The 23,537-nt window shown below is 31.8% G+C and overlaps 1 protein-coding gene and 1 long non-coding RNA gene across 6 annotated transcripts in view; one reads left to right on the forward strand and one right to left on the reverse strand.

Annotated features, from left to right (window-relative positions):
* Positions 1-12,436, reverse strand: LOC119606672. 4 transcript variants are annotated; one of them, XR_005231674.1, is made up of 15 exons: positions 12,170-12,436; positions 9,449-9,911; positions 9,236-9,385; positions 8,896-9,029; positions 6,282-8,814; positions 5,976-6,217; positions 5,798-5,902; positions 5,565-5,737; positions 2,628-2,821; positions 2,462-2,566; positions 1,985-2,400; positions 1,741-1,925; positions 1,326-1,654; positions 174-517; positions 1-100 (listed from the first exon to the last, which is right to left on the reverse strand). It is a non-coding gene; the product is annotated as an uncharacterized LOC119606672 (long non-coding RNA). The 4 variants fall into 4 exon arrangements; XR_005231672.1 differs by having other exon boundaries at positions 5,565-5,902; XR_005231673.1 differs by having other exon boundaries at positions 5,798-6,217.
* Positions 12,437-15,748: 3,312 nt separating this feature from the next.
* LOC119606673 (ADP-ribosylation factor-like protein 4A) overlaps positions 15,749-23,537 on the forward strand; it is a 95,902-nt gene continuing 88,113 nt past the window's right edge. The window contains exons 1-3 of one of the 2 annotated variants that reach the window (XM_037960229.1): positions 15,749-16,184; positions 16,301-16,533; positions 16,622-16,724. In XM_037960229.1, coding sequence (XP_037816157.1) covers positions 16,334-16,533; positions 16,622-16,724 — 303 coding nt within the window. In that variant the 5' untranslated portion in view covers positions 15,749-16,184; positions 16,301-16,333. The remainder of the gene's footprint in view (positions 16,185-16,300; positions 16,534-16,621; positions 16,725-23,537) is intronic. The other variant, XM_037960228.1, reaches the window with a different exon arrangement.

Below are 23,537 nucleotides of genomic sequence, written 5' to 3' on the forward strand. Positions count from 1 at the left end.
AAACATGTATGAACATCGACACATGTAAAAATAGCACAGATAGTGTAGTAAATAGCCCAAAAGATCTCGAGAAACGTTGAAATGTTTATCATATAGCCGCCTAAATCAGATTGAATAAGAGTGTTGTATATGAGTAAAAATCAACAGTATTTAACCGATTATAGAATACTTACCGGGATAAATCGCTGCAGCTTAAAGTAAATACGAGTTATCTTTAATTGTGTGGCGAAATATTTCCGAATTACCTTAAGGTTTTGTTTTCTTTTTTTCAAATTATTAAAATGTATAGAAACGGTATATTGTCTGATAGCCTCTCGTTACAACTAAGTATACGAGGTTAGTTGTATCAGATAATATCCGTAACAGTCGTTGTCACATCAGATGATAATATAATGATGTAGCCGATTGATCATACAGGAAAATATGATTTGAAACCACTTTAAATTAGCCAACCACATTAAGAATATTCAAAATAGCAACCGCCTTAACACACCCATCCATTTATCATTGCCAAAACCTGAAAAATTTAATATTAATACAAATTCAATTTGAGAGTTTATAAAAAAAAAATTTGTTCATATTCATAATTAATCTTTATCTTGTTTATTTTCCATCTACATTATTCATTTATTTTGATTGTAGTTTATTAATTCGTTAGTTTACCTTATTTATTAGTTATTTTGATTCTTATTAGTATATTAATTAGTCTAATTATTATCATTATTATTATTTATTTAATTAATCTTTTGTGTATTTCATTTATTCACCAGTATAGTACGATTTAGTTTATCTTATTTATATTTTTATAGCATTTAGTAGTTATTTGATTTGTTATTTATATATTTATTTTGTGATAATAATATTTTTCTATGTATTCATTTATCTATAACTTATATTTTCAAATTATTTCACCAATTTCCTAAATAATTCCTTTTTTCATATAATTTTTGGCCTATTAATTTCCGTGAGTGCATTAAATTGAGTAAAATTTTACATTCGAATTGCATAATAAGATCTAAAGTAATTAGATGATAACTTTCTTCTGAAATTATCATGAGCAACAGTCCTCCTAATACTAAATCAAGAAACAGATATAGACAAGTGCAATTTGATTTAAACCGATCTTCACCTCACGTATTGCAAAAAGTCCCAAAACCTAATACTCCTAAAACTCAGTCTAAACCTAAAACTGAAATCGATATGGCTCAAAGTAATAAGCCTAATGAACAGATTTGAGATATGTCCCATACCATCATGTCTAGCACTCCTAATCCGACACAAGCCGCGATCTACAGATCTTTTAGTTCAACAAGGTGTTAACTCACAGTTATCCGAGATTAAGAAGACCATGGCCGAATTGACATCAACAGTCAGCAGATTAAGCATAGTGGTACAACAAACTCAGCAGGAAAACCGCAAACTAGAAGAAGCAAGCGTATCCAGAAATTCCAGTGATGGAAACATGCAAGTCGACGCCTCAGAAATTCAACTTCCCTCAGCTCCGTCATCAAGAGCCACATCCATAGCCAGTGAGGAGACAAGAAGCTATAACAGATCGATAAATGGGATTAGAATTAGATGGGGACAACAACAAATTAGCTGTCGAAGACTTCGTGTTCGGTTTAGAACGACTGCAAAGCCAATATGGTGTATCCTGGAAGGAGGTTTTAGATAATTTCCATCTTTTAGTCAAAGGAGCTGCTGAAAAATGGTATTGGTTGTTTATTTGTTTATACAAACCAATTACGTCACAGAATGGTCAACATTAAAATCGGCCTTGCTAAAGCAGTACCAAGCAATCAGGTCTAGCTTTGAACTGATGAGAGATATGGTTGAAAGAAGACAATTGTCAAGAGAATCGATCGATGCGTTCTTTTTTGCCATGACTCAATTTAGATCTCGTCTTAGCATCTCTATGACCGAGGCTGAAATGATAAAAATGATTAAGAAAAATCTTGGACAGAATATCGGCAGAATAGTTTACCCGATGACAGTTTCTTCGGTGGAAGAGTTAAGGATGAGTTGTCTAGATGCCGAAAAAACTTTCCTTAAAAGAGACTTTCGTCAACAGCCAGCAGTAGCGAACAGGTACCAAATTAGTGAGCTATATGAGGATCAAGAAACTCAACCTTTTCGTGAAGAAACTTTTGATGAAGTAGCGGCAGTTAGACTCGTTAATGCCAGCAATTCCACTCCAAGGCAAACATTACTATGCTGGAACTGTCGCCAAAATGGACACATGTTCATGGATTTCCCAGCAGAAGAAAGATCAATTTTCTGCTATAGTTGTGGAAAATCTAATGTCATAGCCCCTAATTGTGCCAATTGCCGCAATCGAAATTTTTCCAGGAACGAAGGGAGAGCTGGGACCATCGTTCAACCCACAACCCGCAGGGACATCTACAAGAACAATAAAAATAAATTTAATACAAGAAGCAAAAAAAATTCAACAAATTCTTACCCCAGCAAAGACATTTCTACACTCTCGAAGAACGTCAAAAAAACTATGAATCCGTCCGAAATAGAATCTTTGACTCCGAAATCTCCATCCGTCGTCCAACAATATCTAGAAGGATTAAAATGTTAAGAGAAAAATTCGCAGAAAGAAAACGAAATAGAAAACTTACCATAGAAGCAATTAAAACTGCTGATGAGAAATCTTCTGACCCCAGACCATATGCTGAGTTTTCGATTGGTAATGTCAATTTGCAAGGCCTTCTGGATACTGGTACTTCAGTTAGCATTTTAGGAAAAGTATGTCGAGAACTAGTCAATGAGTTAGATATTCCAATAATACCCATATACTCCTTAATAACAACAGCTAGTGGACAAAAACAAAAATTATTAGGTAAAATAATAGTAGACGTTAAATATAGTGATAGGACAGGTAGAATAACTCTTTATCTATGTCAAGATTTAGAACAACCAGCGTATTTGGGGATCGATTTTTGGAAAATATTCCAACTCGCTCCGGAAATCGTCGGCGTTGACGAATTGAACATAGAAAGAGTTATTGAAACCTTCAAAACTGAAAATCACAAAATCGGTCCGCATGAACTAAATGAAATGCAACAAAAACAACTCTCAGAAATAGTTGATATGTTTCCTACGTTTGAGAAACTTGGTTTAGGATGCACGTCTTTAGAAAAACACTCCATTAAACTAATAGACGGTGCAGAACCAGTAAAAGATAGACATTACCCGATATCCCCAGCAGTTCAGGAAATTGTCTACAAGGAAATTGACCACATGAAAGTCCCTGGAGTAATAGAACAACAATAGTAAGGAAACCTGGAAAGAATAGGTTTTGTTTAGATGCTAGGAAACTAAATAAACTTACAGTCAAGAATGCATATCCCTTGCAATGTATAGATGGTATCCTAAGCCGAATAGACGAGACTTATTTCATTAGTAGTGTAGACTTAAAATTTGCCTTTTGGCAAATTGAACTAGAAGAGAGTAAGCCATACACAGCGTTTACCATAGCAGGTCGACCGCTCTACCAATTTCGCGTAATGCCGTTCGGTCTCTGCAACGGGGTGCAAAGACTTTGTCGCCTAATGGACAAAGTAATTCCACAAAGGCTGAAAGAAAAAGTCTTCGTCTACTTAGACGGCCTCCTGGCCATTTCCGATAGTTTTCAAAAACATCTGGAACTATTAAAAGAAGTTGCACAGTGTCTTAAAGATGCAAACCTTACAATAGGCTTAAAAAATCACAGTTTAGCTTCAAAACTTTGAAATACCTCGGCTTTATAATAGGCAGTGGAATGTTGAGGACAGATCCCGAAAAAGTGAAAGTCATGCGAGAAATCCCGATCCCGAAATCCGCAAGAGATGTCCGAAGCTTTTTAGGCACAGCCGGCTGGTATCGCAGATTTATAAAGGACTTCTCTACGATATCAGCTCCCTTAACGGATACCCTCAAAAAAAGTCCGATGTTCCAAATGACTCCCGAAGCGATTCAATCTTTCGAGGATTTGAAAAAGCCCTAACATCAGCTCCTGTCTTACGACATGCAGACTTCGCCAAGCGGTTTTACATCCAATGTGACGCTAGTGATTATGGTATTGGTGCTGTATTGTTTCAGCTCAATGGTAATGAGGAAGAACATCCAATAGCATTCTTCTCACAAAAACTAAACAACTGCCAAAGAAATTATAGTGTGACGTAGAAGGAATGCCTAGCAGCGGTGATGGCCGTCAGAAAGTTCCGGCCATATGTTGAGATGATGCCGTTTACTATAGTGACTGATCACGCGAGCCTGAAATGGTTAAAGTCACTCAAGGACTTAACTGGTAGATTAGCCCGATGGTCTCTTCAGCTTCAAGCATTCGATTTCGAAATAATGCACAGAAAAGGATCGGAAAACGTTGTAGCTGACATGCTATCCAGGTTACCAGACCATGAACACGTAGAAGAGCTAAATATGGAGGAAATATTCGATTTCGAAACAGCGGAATTCGAAAGTGAAGAGTACTTGGATCTGAGAAAATATGTCCAAGAAAATAGTCATCAACTTCCAGATCTAAAAGTTGACGATGGTAAAAAAACTATATGTTGACTTTATGGGAAAATACCCAAGGTCCAAAAACGGAAACTGTTATATATTCATAGTGGTAGATCATTTTACTAAATTCACTTTCCTAAAAGTGATGAAAGAAGCGTCTGCAAGTAATGTCATAGAATTCCTAGTGCATGAGATTTTCCATAAGTTCGGAGTTCCCGAAATCATTTCAAAAAGTTTTGAAAATTTAATAAAAACATACAAAATCAAACATATAAAAACTGCAGTATACTCGCCACAAAGCAACGCAAGCGAAAGAGTCAACCAATCAGTTTTGTCAGCAATAAGGGCTTATCTAAAAGACGACCACAGAGATTGGGACCTATACCTATCGGATATAGAATGCTCACTGAGAACAGCTGTCCACTCTGCTACTGGGTTTACACCTTTCTTTGCTCTTTTCGGATACCATATGTTCTCTAGTGGAGCAGAATATAAACTTAGCCGAAAATTAGAATCTCTAACTGACCATCAAATCTTAGAGGTGGATCGAAACGACAAGTTGGAAATCATTAGACAACAAATTAAAATAAACCTAAAAAGCCTACGAAAAAAGTGCGAAAAGATATAATCAAAGAGCTCGAGTGGTTACTTTCGTCCCAGGGCAAGAAGTCTATCGTCGAAACACTGTCTTAAGCGACTTTGCGCAGAACCGAATCGCGAAATTTTGTAGAAAATTTTTTAAATGTAGAGTAGTCCGACCTGTCGGTAACAATATGTACGAATTAGAAACGCTACAAGGGAAAACACTAGGTATATATCATGTAAAAGATATCAAAATATAAGAAAATCAACCAAAGAGAAAAAGTGCAATATTAGGACATAAGCAAAGATCAATTATACAAACAATTTAACTAAATATTACAAAACACAATTATTACTTTGCTTTTTAGATCCTAAAATTGACTGACAAATAAATAAGATATCTGTGATATATATTTACATAAGTACCTTATAGTTTAAGAGTAAAATAATTATATAATGTTGATTCAACTCACCAGAAATAGTGCAATATAGAGTAAGGAAACCACAATACAACAATCCAACCTGTGATACAATTTAGTGTAAATTAGAGAAATTATTTTGTTGATTTTTTCCAACATTTAGTTTAGATTTAGGGCATGTGCAATATTCTTCTATGTTGTGCCAGTCCAAGAAATTTTTGTTAAATCTGGAAAAAAAATCACAAAGTAAAAATTCTTATTTACACGATTTGTTACACAGATTATACTTCCTGTGAAATGATGATTGAAATGTGTTGAGAGTTAAATCATCTCTCAATCTTTTCTTCTCTAAAGGTTTGAAGAGATGTGTGACGAATACTAGGCAACTTCATCTTATATAAAGAAAAAGAGTAGAGGCGTAACCCGAAGTTTAAATTGACGCAGCCCTTATAAGCTTAGATTTACCTGCCTCAAAGATCCTTTTTGTAGGCGTTCGTTTAAATTTAGCACCACGTTGTGCACTACTGGCAAAGCACCAGTAATAAGAAATATTACTTATTTGAATTCCAATGGGTTTGTCTCTACAATTTTCTTTCTTTAAACAAGAAAAAAATTTGTAAGAGTACTCTTGCCTAATATCGTTACAGTAACCTCAATTTCAATATTTCAGCATCATCGAACACAATCAGACAATGTCGCGAAGTTTCCTGAAAATAAAAGAATATTAATTAAAAGAACTCTTAAGTTATCTTGAAGTATATTTCTACTTACCATATTAATTGCCCGGTTATCTCTTCAGACTAGACTCTTCTTCAGGGTCATGGGCGTTCCCCGCGTTGGGCTTGTTCGGTATGTTACCGCACACCGATCCCTCTGCTAGTCAACAGCGACCCCGGAGTTTTATTGCGGTATACCTCACCGCACCGACGGTTTTATCATCTGGCCACCCAAAAAAAAAAATTTTTGCGTGGGTGGACCTTAGGGAAACGGTCGGGAGGAGGCCAGAAAATCAAAATTGCCTCTACTCCCTGTTTTGAAATCAATGGAGAGGGGCTTACGGCCAATGGAGACACCACCTCCTGCCCGAGCCCCGGTGTATTATCTGACTATTTAGTGGGGAGGGGCTTACGGCCAATGGAGGCACTACCTCCTGCCCGAGTCCCAGTGGTTAATTTGTTTTCATGTTAGTATTTTGGTTAATTTTGTTTTGGTTTTTCTGGTTTTTTTTTGTTAGTATGTTAGTTTATTAGTTTTGTTTTTATGTTGTAATTTTTGATTTTCGTTTGTATCTTTGTTTAGTTCTCGTATTTTGTTGCTCTTATTATATCCAGTAGTTCTTCTTTTATTTTTATGCTGAAAACGAAAGAAAAATACAAATTAAAAATAAAAAAATTTACCGAAATACTTACCTCCATGTGCTTGTCCGTCCAGCTGTTGTCAGAATTAATGAAAACAGGGTTGCTCAAATGTCAAAAGTAGTAAAAGTATTGGCAACGCAACGTATATCGTAAAAGTGTAGGGGTGTATTTCATTCATGCAGACATGGGAATGTGTATTTTTTTGTAGTAAAAAAATTAAAAATAATTGAATGAAAATACTACTGCTAAAAATTATGAGCTCCTAGTACATAAGGCGGTAGGAATGCATAGAAAATAGGGAAAGCGCCTTGATTGGGGGAGTTTAAGCTTGAATTACTTATTTGGCCGTGCAAATAAGTAAGAAAAGTCTGCCAAGTAGGAAAAATCCGCCAAATATAAAAATAAATAGAAAAGAAATAAATTAATTATATATAGTAAAATTATGCCGCGGTAAATTATATAATGTAATAAAAACAAATAGCGCGGTTTACATGATCGGCGGACAGAAAAAGGCTACGACATGATGAGTGGGGGAAATATGTAAATAAATACCTTATGTAGCAGAATTTTAGGAGAATGAAATTTGCGGGAAATTATATTTACATAAATGTAGGGGAAGACAAAAATAGGGTATTTAAGCTCACGATAGAAATGAAAATAACACAGTTGGTGAAAGAAAAGTTAAGTGAGTGTGCAAAAGTGTTTTAAGAAAAAGTAAATTTAATAAATAAAAAAAAGGAAGAAAATTTTTTTGAAGATAAGGAAAAAGAAAAGGACTGTAGTCTGAGATTTAGTGAACAATAAATCGATAAATTTAATGTCCTTAAAATAATCCTAGAGGATCAAATAATTATAAACTTATTTGAACAACAATAATAAAAACGTAAGTTTTTATAGAAATATAGCATAGTGTGTAGGAGTAAAAATGATTTTGTTAATCCTTTATAGCTGGCTAATTTACAAGAAAGAAGGACCGCAATACTGGAAAGTCTGCCATCCAAGTAATTAGCCAGGTAACAATTTTTATTTATTCCTTTTAAATAATTTGCGGAATAGTGCAGTAATAGCTAAGAAAGCTAAGAAAAAAGTTGTTAAAAATGATCCAAATAAAAAGGAAACATTTTAATCACTAAAGAAAAAGGAATTGGTGACAAATTTTACATTTTTATATTTAAATATTTATTAAAAAACGTATTTAGTGTATGGAATAATAACAATTATATAGCTCACTTAATTTAACCAACATAAAAGTCATACAAAATCTTCCTTAAGTATTATTATATTACCCAGCAAAAAATAATTGATGTCATACTTTACAAACGACAACTTAATCACATCTAAAAATGCGATTGCATACTTTTCGCTTTTATAAACCAAACATATACTTATAAATTAAAACACAGTTAAAAATGAGAAAAGAGATGTAGAAAAGTCACTACAAACAAAATATTCGAAGTACTTCAAATTTTGATGAAATTTACATAAGCGTTTCATTGAAAGAATGTGGTTTATTTTTGACGTACAAATATCGGATTTTTACAGCTTCTAAAGATAAGATTAGATGTAGTTCAAAGTTGTCAAAAATGAACAACATCCCTCCAATGACACGCTAATGTAAAATTCATAGGTTTTTCACCTGAATTTGAAGCACTTCGGGTTACTAGTTGTGATGAAAATTCCACATCTTTTTCCACACTTTTTTTGCTGGGTTATTAATGAAAGAAATTTTAAACTTGTCATATAGAAGGCCAGTTACAAACAAACAAGAGATTTAGAACCAACTATTAAAAGTAGAAAGAGTCCGGAAATAATTTTTAAAATAAGAGAAAAAGAAATTAAATAGATTTAAGATAAATTAAGGTAGTTGTGAAATCGTGAAAAAAATAATTTTGTAAACCGTGATAGTGTCCGGTAGTTTTGTGTCTTTTTGTTTGAATCACGTGAAACTTTCGGTAATACCGGAAAAGAAAAAGATAAAAAAACAAGAATTAGAAAGAAATACTTATATATATCTTAGAATTATTTACCACAGCTTAAGAAGAGCGCGTAAAGAGAAGCCTTTTAAAAGTGTCAAGGTATATAACATATAACTCAGGGAGCTCCTTTAGTTGTAGACTATAGAAACGTCAGAATCCGAATTAAGGAAGTAGAAACTTAAGCCCTGAAACAAAAAAATTGAAAATATAAGATATATAGAGAAAGAGTTTATGCGGTAAAAGATTAGAAATATTATTGAAAAAGTTAACAAGAAATACAGTGATTCGTTCAAATTATTAGGTTTTTGTATGTGTTTAGGTTTAAGTTATATATTAAGTTTCTTTTATTATCTAATAAAATTGTATATTATGAATTGAAATTAATACTTACAATGTTGGTCTAATTAAGTAAAGGTAATGGCGATGATAGACCGGTAAGTGGTTAAAAGGGTCAGGTGGGTTTCGGGTCGCTAAAAAGAGAATTCATTGGATCCGTCAGCGACAAGGTTGGGAGGGCAGATACAGAGGACAACATCTATCTCTGTAAAGGAAACGTGGTTAATGTGGTTCAGATTATGTAAGTTTTGTTTTGTGATTTGAATACCTTTTTGTTTCGTGTAGAATACGAGTTTGGTGAGAAAGGGTTGGAACCTCCTGAGGTCAGTCATGCCAGTTAGTGGGAAAACTCGCCTTACAACCGGTTCGTAACAAAATAAACATACAAATTTATGGAAAAATTATATACCGAATGAAAGAATCTTTGTTGTAAATGAAAAATTCTACTCCGGCGGCGTAATTTTTATGATTTACACGTTGTAGTCAGCAGCCGCCGGAAGGGTAAATACCTCATATGGATTTTGTTATAAAAAGTGTTCGGGAACAGAATTTTGTTAGTTTATCACATTATATACACAATGTAAATATACAACAATTTATTAAATTTTTTTTAGAACTGAAAAATTGGCCATAACGTAGAAGACAGCTGCCGCCGGTTCAATAAATACATACCTCATGTGGGTTCTTTATATAAAATGTTCCGGAACAGATTTTTTGGTTGATCGCGTTAACTACAATGTGTAAATATAAAATATAAAACAATATTGTTTAATTTGTTAACATTTAACAGAAAAAATATTGTTATATCAAGTTTGTATATGCGTACCAATTATTCATTATTTATATGTATAAGAAAAATATTTGTTTACAAAATGCTTGGTATTTTCAGATTTTTTCATAAATTATTCAAAATTCTAACGAAGTTTTTCTCTGTTTTAACGGAAATTTTTATATATAAAAATGAAAACAATAACAAACTCTGACATCAGTGCGTACCAGCCAAGTGAACAGGTCAAATTAATTTTATAAGTTAGTGTCATCGGCGAATTCAGAATACCAAGCGAATTGGTTACATTTGTTTATATGTAGTTTGACATTGTGCCTGCACTTGATGGCGAATTGGCTGTAAGGGAATAATTTCAAAAACAGCTGACAAATAAATCAAAGCAAATTTATATTAAACAAAAATTTTTTATAAATTTGAGTCTGTTTATAATTTATTTTGATGTTTAAACTTTTAAAGATTAAAAACACAAAAATATACCCTAATCACACAATTTCACTTTAATCACAAAATTCACATGTACAAAATGAAACCAGTTTGACATTAACAAAATAAAAACAAAGTTTGACATTTACAAAATGTGAACAAAGATTGACATTAATTATACACCACTGCGAAAAATTAACATAATAGCAAAAAACGATCAGCTGTTCTGATAACAGTACCTTATAATTAATATATCTTGCAAGTGAAGAAAAAAATAATTGAATAACACCACCTTATCTGAATTCGCCTTGCTCGTCTCTACAACAATACAAAAACAACAGGCGATTTGTTATTGTAAAATAATCCCATCTGTCAAAAAAAAACTGTATGCGGCGAATAAAAAAACTACACTACTTTTTAACTTTTAATATATAAAATTAATTAAACGTGCAATGCCTAGAAATCAGGGTACAGATAGCGATCGAATTCAATTCGCTCGCGAGCGAGTTTAATTCGAGCGATTTAAATAATTCATTTTCCCGCGAAGAAATCTATTTTTCAACTCGCGATAAGAGTTGAAAATTTAAAGATCGTAAAATAGAACTCGCTCGCGATTCGAGTCAAAACGAGTTAATCGCGAGTTTTATAATTTTGTAAATGAAAAAAATGTAAATTTAAAGGACATAATCAATTATATATAATATGACATAACCAAATAAGTTTCCCATTAAAATTATGCACGCACATACATTATGTACTTACATTAATTGCGCGAAGTAGTAGACACTTTGTACATACATACATATATCACATACATACTCATACATACATACATACATACATACATACTACATCCATACATACATACATACATACATAATACATACATACATACATACTACTACATACATACATACATACATACATACATACATACATACATACATACATACATACATACATACATACATAATACATACATACATAGCATACATACATACATACATACATACATACATACATACATACAGACATACATACAATACATACATACTACATACATAGCATACATGACATACATCCATACATACCTACATACATACATACATACATACATACATACTACATACATACATACATCATACATACATACATACATACATCATACATACATACATACATACATACATACATAAATACATACATACCCTAGAGACATACATACATACATACATACATACATACAACAGACATACATACATACAACATACATACATACATACATACTAATACATACATACATACATACAATACATACTACATACATACATACAGACATACATCATACAGACAATACATACATACATACATACATACATACATACATACATCATACATACTACATACATACATACATACATACATACATACATACCATACATACATACATACAAATAACATACATCATACATAAATACATACATTACATACATACATACATACATACATACATACATACATACATACATACATACATACATACATACATACATACATACATACATACATACATACATACATACATACATACATACATACATACATACATACATACATACATACATACATACATACATACATGTGCAATAGTTTTGTCTTCTAAATGTTTGAAGGTTACATACATATGTACATACATAACTACAGATAAAAAACATACACATTTAAATAAAAAGGTAGACAATATATTCCATATACTTTCCCACTTTTGCTTTGTCTCACCATCATAAAACCTACGGCTATACAATCACACATACATAATTTGTTCCCATATTATTCGCTCTTTTTTACTACAACAACATAACTTGTTTCTTCCACACACATTTTGCTGATTTTCAGCTTTTCGAACAATTTTCATTTAATTTCTATATTTTTTGTTTATTTATTCTTCGTTTATAAATTTGTTCCGCAATTTTTGTTTTCTTCTTTTAATTTGTATGTTTTTGACAGCTGTTTTATTGGAAATTTCCAATAAAAACGTAATTCGTGTAACATCGGCGCAATTTACATGAAGACTTTTCAGACGTCTGTTTTTTCCAATTCTCTTTTGAGAATCTTCCAAAAAATCATGAACATTTATACGGTGATTTTTTACATGCAACTATGCATGTCTTTTTTTGATGTTTAATTGTATAATCCTTTTTAATTACTTATTCGTAATAAACCCAAAATGAAATTTTAAACATAAAAACCATTTAATTTGATTTAAAAAATTTTAATAACACGCTATAGTATTTTTTTAATGCAAATTTTAATGTTTTCATGTAAAAAAAAAGACATAATTATTTTTTTACATAAGCATAATATCAACAGTACGAATGAGTTTAAAGAGGAATGTCAAAAACAATCATGAAAATCCAAATCATGTTTGTTTTCTTACCCCCCATTCTTCTCTACCCCGCTCACCACCAATCATCGACAAACATGAAAACAGACGTCTGGGCAAACATGAAAAAAATCATCGTGTAAATTGGGTGATCTTCTCACGTTAAGTTACAGAAACACTTTTTACTCACAAATCGAGAAACGATGGAATTTTTTGTTTCACACTTCTCGATGTGAGAACTTCTCACTAAAAGTTACAGAAACGGGGTACTGATTTGGAACGTATGCGGGGCAAGAGATTTTCTTATTTTATCAAGACAGAAGTACTACAAAGACATTTAATCCCATTGACCATTGAAATTTTTTACAAATTTTGCGAATTTTTTTTAATATAAACAAACAGGAATTCTGACAGATAAGATTGTAACAGCTGATGATCATCTGTGCGGACTAGGCTACCTTATTAATTGTATCATGAAAATGAGTTAATTCGCAATAGTAATTCGGAGCGGAGCCAGTAATTCAACTGGTCGGGAGAACATGGCATAGTTGAATTTTAAATAGATTTCTAAAAAAAATTATAATATGTACTAAAATAGGAAAAAAAGTAAGAGTGATATATTTGTCTGTGCCGAATCTTATATACCCTTCACCATAGTGTATTTAAAAAATATCAATTTTATAAAATTTTAATTTATTTCATTTTCTCCACTATATCATAATTATAGCAAAACAAAATGAACAACAACAACGCTAAATGAAATAAACACACAAAATACACAAGGCAGTAAAACCTAACCAGCAGTTCGGCGGGACAGTCCCGAACTAACCACTTGACATACCACTTATGGTAGCCTCTAGCCACCCGACTACCCATGTGACCAACCATTTTAACATGGGCTTGTCCTACGAAGAAGTCAAACGTCACTCTAAAGTCTACATTGAGACTTTCAAGAGGTAGTCAAAAGTAGTCAATGTATGGTAATCTCCAAATTGGTTCTTGGGAGTCAGTCACTCTACTAGCTATTGACGTGTCCTATGGGAAAGTCAAGTGTCCCCATGTAGCTTGTCCAATGGACAGGTATTGCAGTAGGGTTAAATATCCGGTCCGTCGAAGTATAACGCTGAAAACTTATGAAAAATAAAAAACACTTTAAAAAAATACTTTTATTTCCAGATTAAATAGATATTGAAATAAATATTTTTATTATTGCTGCTCATTTGTATCTTCAGTAAAATCGGACTTTTAAACTTTGGAATCCATTAATACACAAAAATGACTCTGAAAGAATAGAATTTGTTATGTTAAAGAAAGATTAATTCTCGTCTAATTTCTGCGAAAAATTTTTGTTTTAATCTCATCTTTAATAAATTCATTTTCCCAAATTGTAAATATTTCTTATTTAAATATCATGACTTTTACTATTTTTTAATTTACTTCAAAAAATTCCTATTTTAAAATTCACATAACAAAATTTTTCGCGAGAACTTTCTTAAACATCTTCTTAAAGCCAACTAAAATAAAATCAAATAACTTAAAAAGTGATGAAATAGTATAACTGTTCATGTTGCGTTCTTTGCGCTAAGACAAAACTGATCATTTTTTTTTCTTTTTCTCTTCACATTCAATTCTTAAGTTTTTTTCAAGTGTCTCCTCTCTCGTTTACTCGGGGGACAGTAAAGTGACGACTGTTCACTCTCTTGCTTACTTGGTGTACAGTAAACTGGCGATTGTCTTCGCTTTAGATTACAAAGAGTACATTCGTGACTAATGACCAAAAACTTTCAAATAGGTTACAACCAGAAGGTTAAATTTTAGTGGAAAATGAAAAAAGTGTCTCCAATAGATGTGCAAAATATCTACATTCTGAAGTACAATGGAAGAAAACAATTTTTAAGTGTCCCCGCACTCGTTTACCTAGGGTACAGTAAAGTGACGATTGTCTTCGCTCTCGTTTACGAAGAGTACGTTGGTGACGAATAACCTATTATATAGAAATTAGGGTCAACCATATGGTTACACATTAGTGTAAATGACTGTCTTTTACGTATGCATTGACTCTTTATCGAACTGCTGGGTATAGACATCCCAACATACGAAACGAAATACACAAAAAAAAAACAAAAGCAATATACACAACGCAATGAAACCAATAGACATCCAAACATACGAAACTGAATACACCAAGAAACAAAAACAATATACACAAGGCAATGAAACACTCAGCCATCCAAACATATGAAACGAAATACTCAAAAAAAAAAAAAAAAAAAAAAAAACATGCAATGAAAAAACCAGTTGGTTGTTGATTGTTTATCATAGCATGCCAAAAAATTCCTTTTTTATGAAATTTTCAGAGGTTGTATCGGATTTTTGCTTATATCTCCGTTGTTTATGGACGGATTTTGCTGATTTTAAATAGGAAACTTCTGGAAAGCATGTCTCATAGAATTATTGAAGATTTGGGTCCCGAAGATATCTGGTGTCCACAGAAAACTGATTTCAACAGACGGACAGACAGATAGACGGACATAGATTAATCGACTCCGCTATCTATAAGGATTCAGAATATATATACTTTATAGGGTCGGAAAATTATATTTTGGAAATTACAATCGGAATGGCAAACTTATATATACCCTTCTCACGAAGGTGAAGGGTATAATAAATCAAAATTGTATGCTAAGCGAAATATAATTAGGTTTTTAATTTCCAAATTTCTTGCTACATATAAATATTAATTAATATCCTTCTTAGTTGCATTTAGTTCTATATAATTTTAAATTAAAGTCTTGCTATCAATAAATCAATCGTAAAGTTCTACATGATTTCCACAGATATATATTGATTTCGTTGTAGTATAAGTGGGCTATTAGGTGTTATCAAAATGAGTATTTAAAAACATTTAACAATCTGGTAGCGCTACTAACTACCAATTATTTTTTATTGAAAAGAAAATAACCAAGTATTCGTAAATTTAACATCTCTATTTTATAAAGTATCACAATTTTTATTAGAAATACTTCAATTTTAAATAAAAAATATACTATTTAATTATCAAATATTTATAGTGTTATAGATATAAATTATTAAAAAAAGAAAATGCATTCCAGTTATTAATAAAATGCATAATGTTATATATTAATGTATAAATATTAATAATTCTACTAATCATATATGGATTGGAGTGTTTGTATATGCGTTTGCTATCATAATTGCGACTACAGTTCTAATTGTAAAACAAAATTGTTAATTGTTGATGGTTGTCGATTTTTTAAGCATCAAAATGGGTAATTCTTTCAAGTGAATAAAATTTTTATGTGGAACCTTTAAATATTTGTACTCTTTGGACATAAAATGGGTACAACAATGGGAAAAAATGGTAATTTCCTGGATGCCTTACCATCGCAGGTAAAGTAAACGTCTGATTACATACAATATACACACATTTTCAACTAATACGAAATGCATTGTTATACCTAATAAAAATCTCTTATGTTTTAATGTGAAAATTAAGTTCATTAAAGTATTTGTATGTATAGGGCACATTACATGTTGTAATGTTGGGTCTTGATTCTGCTGGAAAAACTACTGCTTTGTACAGACTAAAATTTGACCAATATTTAAATACTGTTCCCACAATTGGTTTTAACTGTGAAAAAGTCCAAGGCATGGTTGGTAAAGCGAAAGGAGTGCAATTTCTAGTGTGGGACGTGGGAGGACAGGAAAAACTGAGACCTTTATGGAGAAGTTATACACGGTAAAATTAAATAATTACATACACAGTGCATATATTTTGTTCTCCTCACGTATTAGTGTTTAAGTTTACGTTTATGTTCTATTTTTAGGTGCACGGATGGAATACTGTTTGTGGTAGATTCTGTTGATGTTGAGAGAATGGAAGAAGCAAAAATGGAACTTATGCGTACTGCAAAATGTCCGGATAATCAAGTAAAATTTTAAATTTTTAACTAAAATGTTTATTTTGTGAGCAGGAATATATATTAGCTTATTTGTTAAAATAATTATAATAACTTTAATCAAGTTCCCGGAACATTGGATAGTTGACTTTTTTAATTTTTTATGTCCAAATATGTGGTTAAAAACTGTTACTAAACAGCTTGCAGTTTACTATATTTTAGGATAGTACTTTAATTTTAACCTAATACCCCATTTACACTACAGCCAAATCTAGTACTTATGAGATTTCGAACAAATCTAGTTGATTTTAACTAGACTTTTCACACAAAATCTACTAGTAGATTTCGGCAAAATCTACTCGAAGTCTAGTAAAAATAGAAATAGAAACAAAACAAACAAAGAAAAATAAAAATTTCGACAAAATTTTAATAAATTGGAAAACATGAATGAAAAGCTAATTTAAAATAGAAGGTAATGTAATATTAAAATATCTATTTTTTATTCTAAATGAAATTCTAGTAAATTTTCCAAAAAAAAAAAAAAATTAAATCTTCCTAAATGTCAAAAATAAGAAGTGTAAACGGTCTAGATTTGAAGAAGAAGAGATATAAGGAACATTAAAGTTTTGTCATTGAAGTTAAGTTTTTTGTCTACCTCTTTTTAAGAGAATTTTGTATTTTGTTCATAAGTAAAATTCAAAAAAAAAAAAAAAAAAAAACGGGTAAAAAGTCAATTTATGTTTTCCAATTGAAAATAGAGATTGTGTAGAATGAGAAAACCAAAAAAAAAAATTAAAATACAAATTTTGGTGCATTTGTTGTTGTATTTTATTATGAAAATAAAACAAAATATTTGCAAATTTAATGAGACGTAGATCTCTCTGTATTTATTTATTATTATTATTTTACCTCGTAGAAGCAATAACGCCAAGAGCACGTAGTGCTTATGTTGACGATCAGAAAAGAAGTGTTTTTTAATTTACAAAACGTAGATTGGTGGCAAACAATATTTAGGTACCGTTAACGGTTTACTCGTTAGAATTTTCCAACAAAGTTGTAAATAAAGCGGAGCTTAATAAGATTCTAACGTTGCAAAAAATAGTATTTGCATATGTTATCAAAACAAGTGTAAACCATAAATCGAACTTGAACATTGCCGGCCACCTTGCAACACTAAAGAGTGTTGCAATTAACATTGAGATCTATATCTATAAATTTATTGTTTTTTTTTTTTTTTTTTGTTAATATTTTTTTTTTTTTTTTTTATAAAACAAGTGATCAAAGGTATCACACCAGACTGGGCTGGTAAAATAATGGTTCCCATAGAACAAAGCCTATGGGATGTAGTTTTCCGCAGACTACATACTGCTCTCAAAGGGAGAATGGTTTTAAAGCAGACCATGAACTGGGTTCGTAGAAAAAGGGTTCCCATAGGACAAAGCCTATGGGATGTAGTTTTCCGCAGACTACATACTGCTCTCAAATGGAGAATGGTTTTAAGCAGACCATGAACTGGGCCCCTTAAAGAGGGGCATGGTCATAAATGACCCAACCACAAAGTGGTGTATTTAAATTTAGTATGTATATTAAAGTAGACGTAAATATATTCTTGTGAGCATTTTAAGTGATATTCAAACAAACGTTAAGAAGCGTTAGACCACGTAGTGTATTGTAAATTTGCGATATGTGATTCAAAGTCCCTAGGATTGGCTGGTCCTGTCAGAATCCAGCCAAATACAGTTTTTTGTGCCAATAATGACCCTAATATATTTTGCTGTACTTCCGGTAAAATTATACGATGATATAAATCCGCACCAATAAGAATATCTACAGGCCTACTATCTAAAAGATTAGAATCCGCCAAACGAAGATTTGGCAATAACTTTTTAATATCGATATTTACGGAAGTTGAAGGCAAATTTCCTGAAATTTTTGGTAAAACAAATGCGTTTGTACTAAGGTTTACTGAAGAGTCTAAATCGGAACCAATTTCCACAGGACAATATTTAGAAACTCCAATAACTACATTATTGATGCCAGAAACTTGAGCGTGTGCAGAATGCGTGGGAAGTTTTAACCTTTTCCGTAATCGTTCAGAAATGTAAGAGCATTCCGAACCCGAATCAATTAAAGCGCGGACCTGATGCTTATTGTTATTATGAATTATATTTACCGTAGCTGTGCCTAATAGAACAGACTGGTTTTGACTAGTATGGAATACATGTGAATTGGACGTTACATTATTGGACGTATGTGATTGTTGGTAGTGGGAATTAGTAGGTCGTAGAACCGCACCAGAGTTCTGTTCCGTAGAAACGGTCTTTCAACCACAGAATTTTCTAAATGTTGTAAATGAAGCATCGAGTGATGTCGATTATTGCATATATAACAATTATTATTTATTTTGCAACTTCTGGCAGTATGTGTCCTCGAAAGACAATTAGTGCAGAAGTTATGCTCATTCACTGTTGAAATTCTATCAGATATTGAAAGACTTTTAAAACGACGACAATTTCGCAAGTAGTGGGACTGATTAGGACATAGAATACAAGAAATTTTAACGGAAGAATTGTGAGATTGCAATGAAGATTCCATATTAGTGGAGTTTGTACCTTTAATTTCTTGAAGACATTGCAAAGTCAGAATTCTTTCCTTCAGAAAATTATCTAAATCTTTCCATGAAGATAAACTTAATTTGTCCTTAATGCCCTGTTCCCATAAAATAATTGTTGAACTAGGTAGACGTTGAATACACATAAACACGATAATTGGGTCCCAATTATCTGTGGGCACATTATAAATAGAAAGTGCCGTAAAAAAACTATCGATTCCGCTCTGTAAGGTTTTGAGTGCTGTGATCGACTCCTTGTCAAAGGCAGGAAGACTAAATAAAAGCTTTAGTTGGTTATGCACCAACATACGAGGATTCTCATATGCATTCCTTAAATCGCGCCAGGCTAACTCAAAACTATTATTATTTAATGGATATCTTGAAACGATTGTTTTAGCTTCACCCTCGGTTTTCCGTATTAAATGGCAAAGACGTTCTATATTGCTAAGCCGCGAGCTATTAATGTAAATTGCGGTAAATAAATCCCTAAAAGCGGGCCATGAAACATAATCCCCTACGAAAGAGTCGATATCGCATGGAGGGAGCGTCAGATTATGCTCTGAATTATCGGAATTCAAATTCGCTGTTGGAGGTTCATTAGTTTTTGAAGCGGATTCCAATGTTCTTATTTTCTTAGAAATAGATCCTCCACATTCAATATATTCATAAGATGTGGCTTGATATTTTTCCGCTACCACTTTAAATTCACTAGACTCTAGAGTGTTAAGACATACTTCGTACGTCGAATTAACTTTGTCCCAAAGTCTTTCTAACTCCCGTTTCCGAATCTCCAACTTAAAAACGTCATGCAATTCATCATCTAAATTATCAAACCTCACGCGGTATGCAACGAGAGCATCCGATGCTCTAATAAACGCATTTAGTGACGTGACCGACATTTTTAATATTTAAAAATTGTAATAAAAATAGATGAATTAATAACTCGATATTAAACTACGAATTGACTACAAAATTTATATCAACAAACTTGATAATAGTCAAACTGACCGACCGTAGGGTACCCAATATAAGGGAAGAACAAGAATACACCGTAATGTATTTTGTTGGTAGAATTTACAGATGTAAATCTGTAAACAAACAAACGCACAAAAGAAATGTAATGAAATACTAATTTATAATAAAATAAGATCAACAATATCGCTTTAAATTATTGTCCGTAAGATCAAAAGAATTTAAATATTTTTTGATATAAATTAAAGTTAAAATTAGTGCAAAATATCCACAAATACAACAAGTTAAACCAATTGAAAAATCACAAAAAATATGTGTGTGTGATCGCGAAACAACTATAGAATTTTTTATCACTTGCTCACAATTGAAATATATTTACGTACCTTATTTCGTAGAAATTTCGTAAAAATTAATAAAAAATATATCTTCGGTGGACTGTATGTTTTCCAAGGGATGATGGAGTGAAGATGCCAAAAATCCGTATATGATACACAAAAAATCCGGTTCGCTAGGACCAAATGTTCAGCTCCACCACAATTTCCCAAGATTTTATGAAAATAAAACAAAATATTTGCAAATTTAATGAGACGTAGATCTCTCTGTATTTATTTATTATTATTATTTTACCTCGTAGAAGCAATAACGCCAAGAGCACGTAGTGCTTATGTTGACGATCAGAAAAGAAGTGTTTTTTAATTTACAAAACGTAGATTGGTGGCAAACAATATTTAGGTACCGTTAACGGTTTACTCGTTAGAATTTTCCAACAAAGTTGTAAATAAAGCGGAGCTTAATAAGATTCTAACGTTGCAAAAAATAGTATTTGCATATGTTATCAAAACAAGTGTAAACCATAAATCGAACTTGAACAAGAACATTATGTTTAAATTTAGACCTCTCAACAGACCTTATGATGCTTGGAAACAATATAAAGTGAACTATCGTGTGGTACAGGAAATATACTTAATTTAGATATTTACAAATAGAGGCGGTTCTCATCAACTAAAATCCACAAAAGCAATATTTTTCAGCTAAAACATACACTTATATATAGTTAGAACCCAAATCTAGAATAACTATCCAGATCCAACTACGCCTACTGTATTTTATTTTATTTAAATAAAGCATTCAAAATATGAGGTAGAAAATCAAGATTTTAGCATGTAATAGTGGTATACGGTGATATCCCCATACTTAGAGTGGCTTGGATGGTACTTAGCGTTAGCTTTATTGAATAAGAATCAATATTATACAATTCTAAATAAAATTCACATAGTACTCCCCAAAATAGATGGGGTTTCAGTAATGAAGTTTTTGTTTATCAATACAAAATGACCAAAAACCCAGATTATTTTGTTATAATATGTAGTTTTATACCCCACTAAACAAACATTTTTTCTAGGTCCAAATCCACTGATTTTCTAGTATATCATGTATCCTTTTCAAAATTACTTATTATTTTCGATATAAAATCAAAGAAACGATAGATTTCATGTTAAGTCAAATATTGATAAATTCTTATAGGTATATAGGATTATAAATCGGTTAAAGAAATGTCCAAATTTAGTCGTACCACTAACTGTAAAATTGTAGAAAATTATATAGCAATATTAAAAAAATAAGCAAAAAACATAAATAAATTAAAATACTTTATTGACCTAAAAAATTAACAATACGTTTACATTTTATCAAAAATCTCTTTAGTTAATATCACGTTTTTACTTTTTTTTGGTAGAAAATTAAAATATAAGATATTCTTTAAAAAACACAACAAACACAAAGTTTTTTCTTAAAATTTATAAAATTTTACATAGGCAAATTACTTAATTGATTCACTGTACAGTATTGTTCGAAACCTAAGCAACTATTTTTGGCATTACATACAATGTGCTATATTTTCTATTTTAATTGATTTATTCAAAATTATGTAATTGATTTGTATAATTTTATGTGACTACATTATAATAACAACAAAAGTTTAATTCCATTTCGCTGTGTGTTACAAAAAAATATAATAACTGAATTAACTCCATAAATTGATGTTCGAAAATTAAGCAACATTTTTATCTTATGAAAATCTGTGGTCCTTTTGAGTTCTAAACACCTTTATGGAATAGATTAGTTACTAGTGTAGTTCGCAATGAATCCCAATCGGATTTTAAGCCATTCGCCAGCTGCATTGTTTTCTAAAACTGCGAGTTCCAACCCAGCGCTTCAAAACGCCGAACAGTATCTCTAAGGGATTTGTGTTAGGAGATTTTAATGAGCAATTAAAGAATTTGAGTCCCATTACCCGATAACTACTCTTAGATCACACTTGCCAAAGGTTTTGGTTCATTATCATGCTTAAAATCGCAATAAAGTAAGTTGTTCTGTCCAATGTACTTAATCATAGATTCATTTTGTTGGCCAAAAATGTCCCAGAAAGTAAAACAGTCCAATTTTATTTGTATTTCAATATCAGGACTTACTCTACTCATCAAAAATCTTCACCACAACCTTAGTTGTTTGACCTCCATGCTTTTTTAGTCTTTAATGTACGAACCGCATATGAATCCCGCATTGACGTGGGACTTTACTTTTAAGTTTACTTAAATAAATTCGATTTTTTCACAAATTTTGTACAATTTTAGGTAGACTATTGAAATAGATTATGCAAGACTAATAAAAACCAGTTTTATTTACAAACGGGTCCACATTTTCCTTCTTAATTTCAGACAAAGTATGCGAGGCTCAAAGGCTGAACGAAATATTATAAGATACCTTTTAGTAAAGGTACAATAAAGAATGGAGAGCAATAATTTAAGGCTGTGGCCATGTTTTTTGAAGAGAAGAGTTAGTCCTGATGACAAAGTTAGACTGTTTTTCTTTCTGGGAGGCCAACAAAATGAATCATATGATTGAGTACACCGAACAGAACAACTTACTTTATTGCGATTTTCAGCATAATAATGAACCAAAACCTTTGGCAAAGATAATCTAAGAGTAGTTATCGGGTAATATGACCCAAATTCTATGATTGCCCATCAAAATCTCCTGACTCAAATCCCTTAGAAATGCTGTTCGGCGTTCTGAAGCGCTTGGTAGGAACTCGCAGTTTTAGAAAACATTGCAGGTGGCGAATAGCTTAAAATTCGATTGGGATTCATTGCGAACTACACTAGTAACTAATAATATTCATAAGAAGATAAAAAAATGGCTTAAGTTTCGAACACAGTGTTGCCAAAAGCCAATCTAGCTGGAAAAAATTCATGACTTCTT

Source organism: Lucilia sericata, unplaced genomic scaffold, assembly GCF_015586225.1.
Source record: "Lucilia sericata isolate MDLA Ls3-8-SP2 unplaced genomic scaffold, ASM1558622v1 Contig000611F_arrow, whole genome shotgun sequence".
Classification (NCBI taxonomy): domain Eukaryota; kingdom Metazoa; phylum Arthropoda; class Insecta; order Diptera; family Calliphoridae; genus Lucilia; species Lucilia sericata.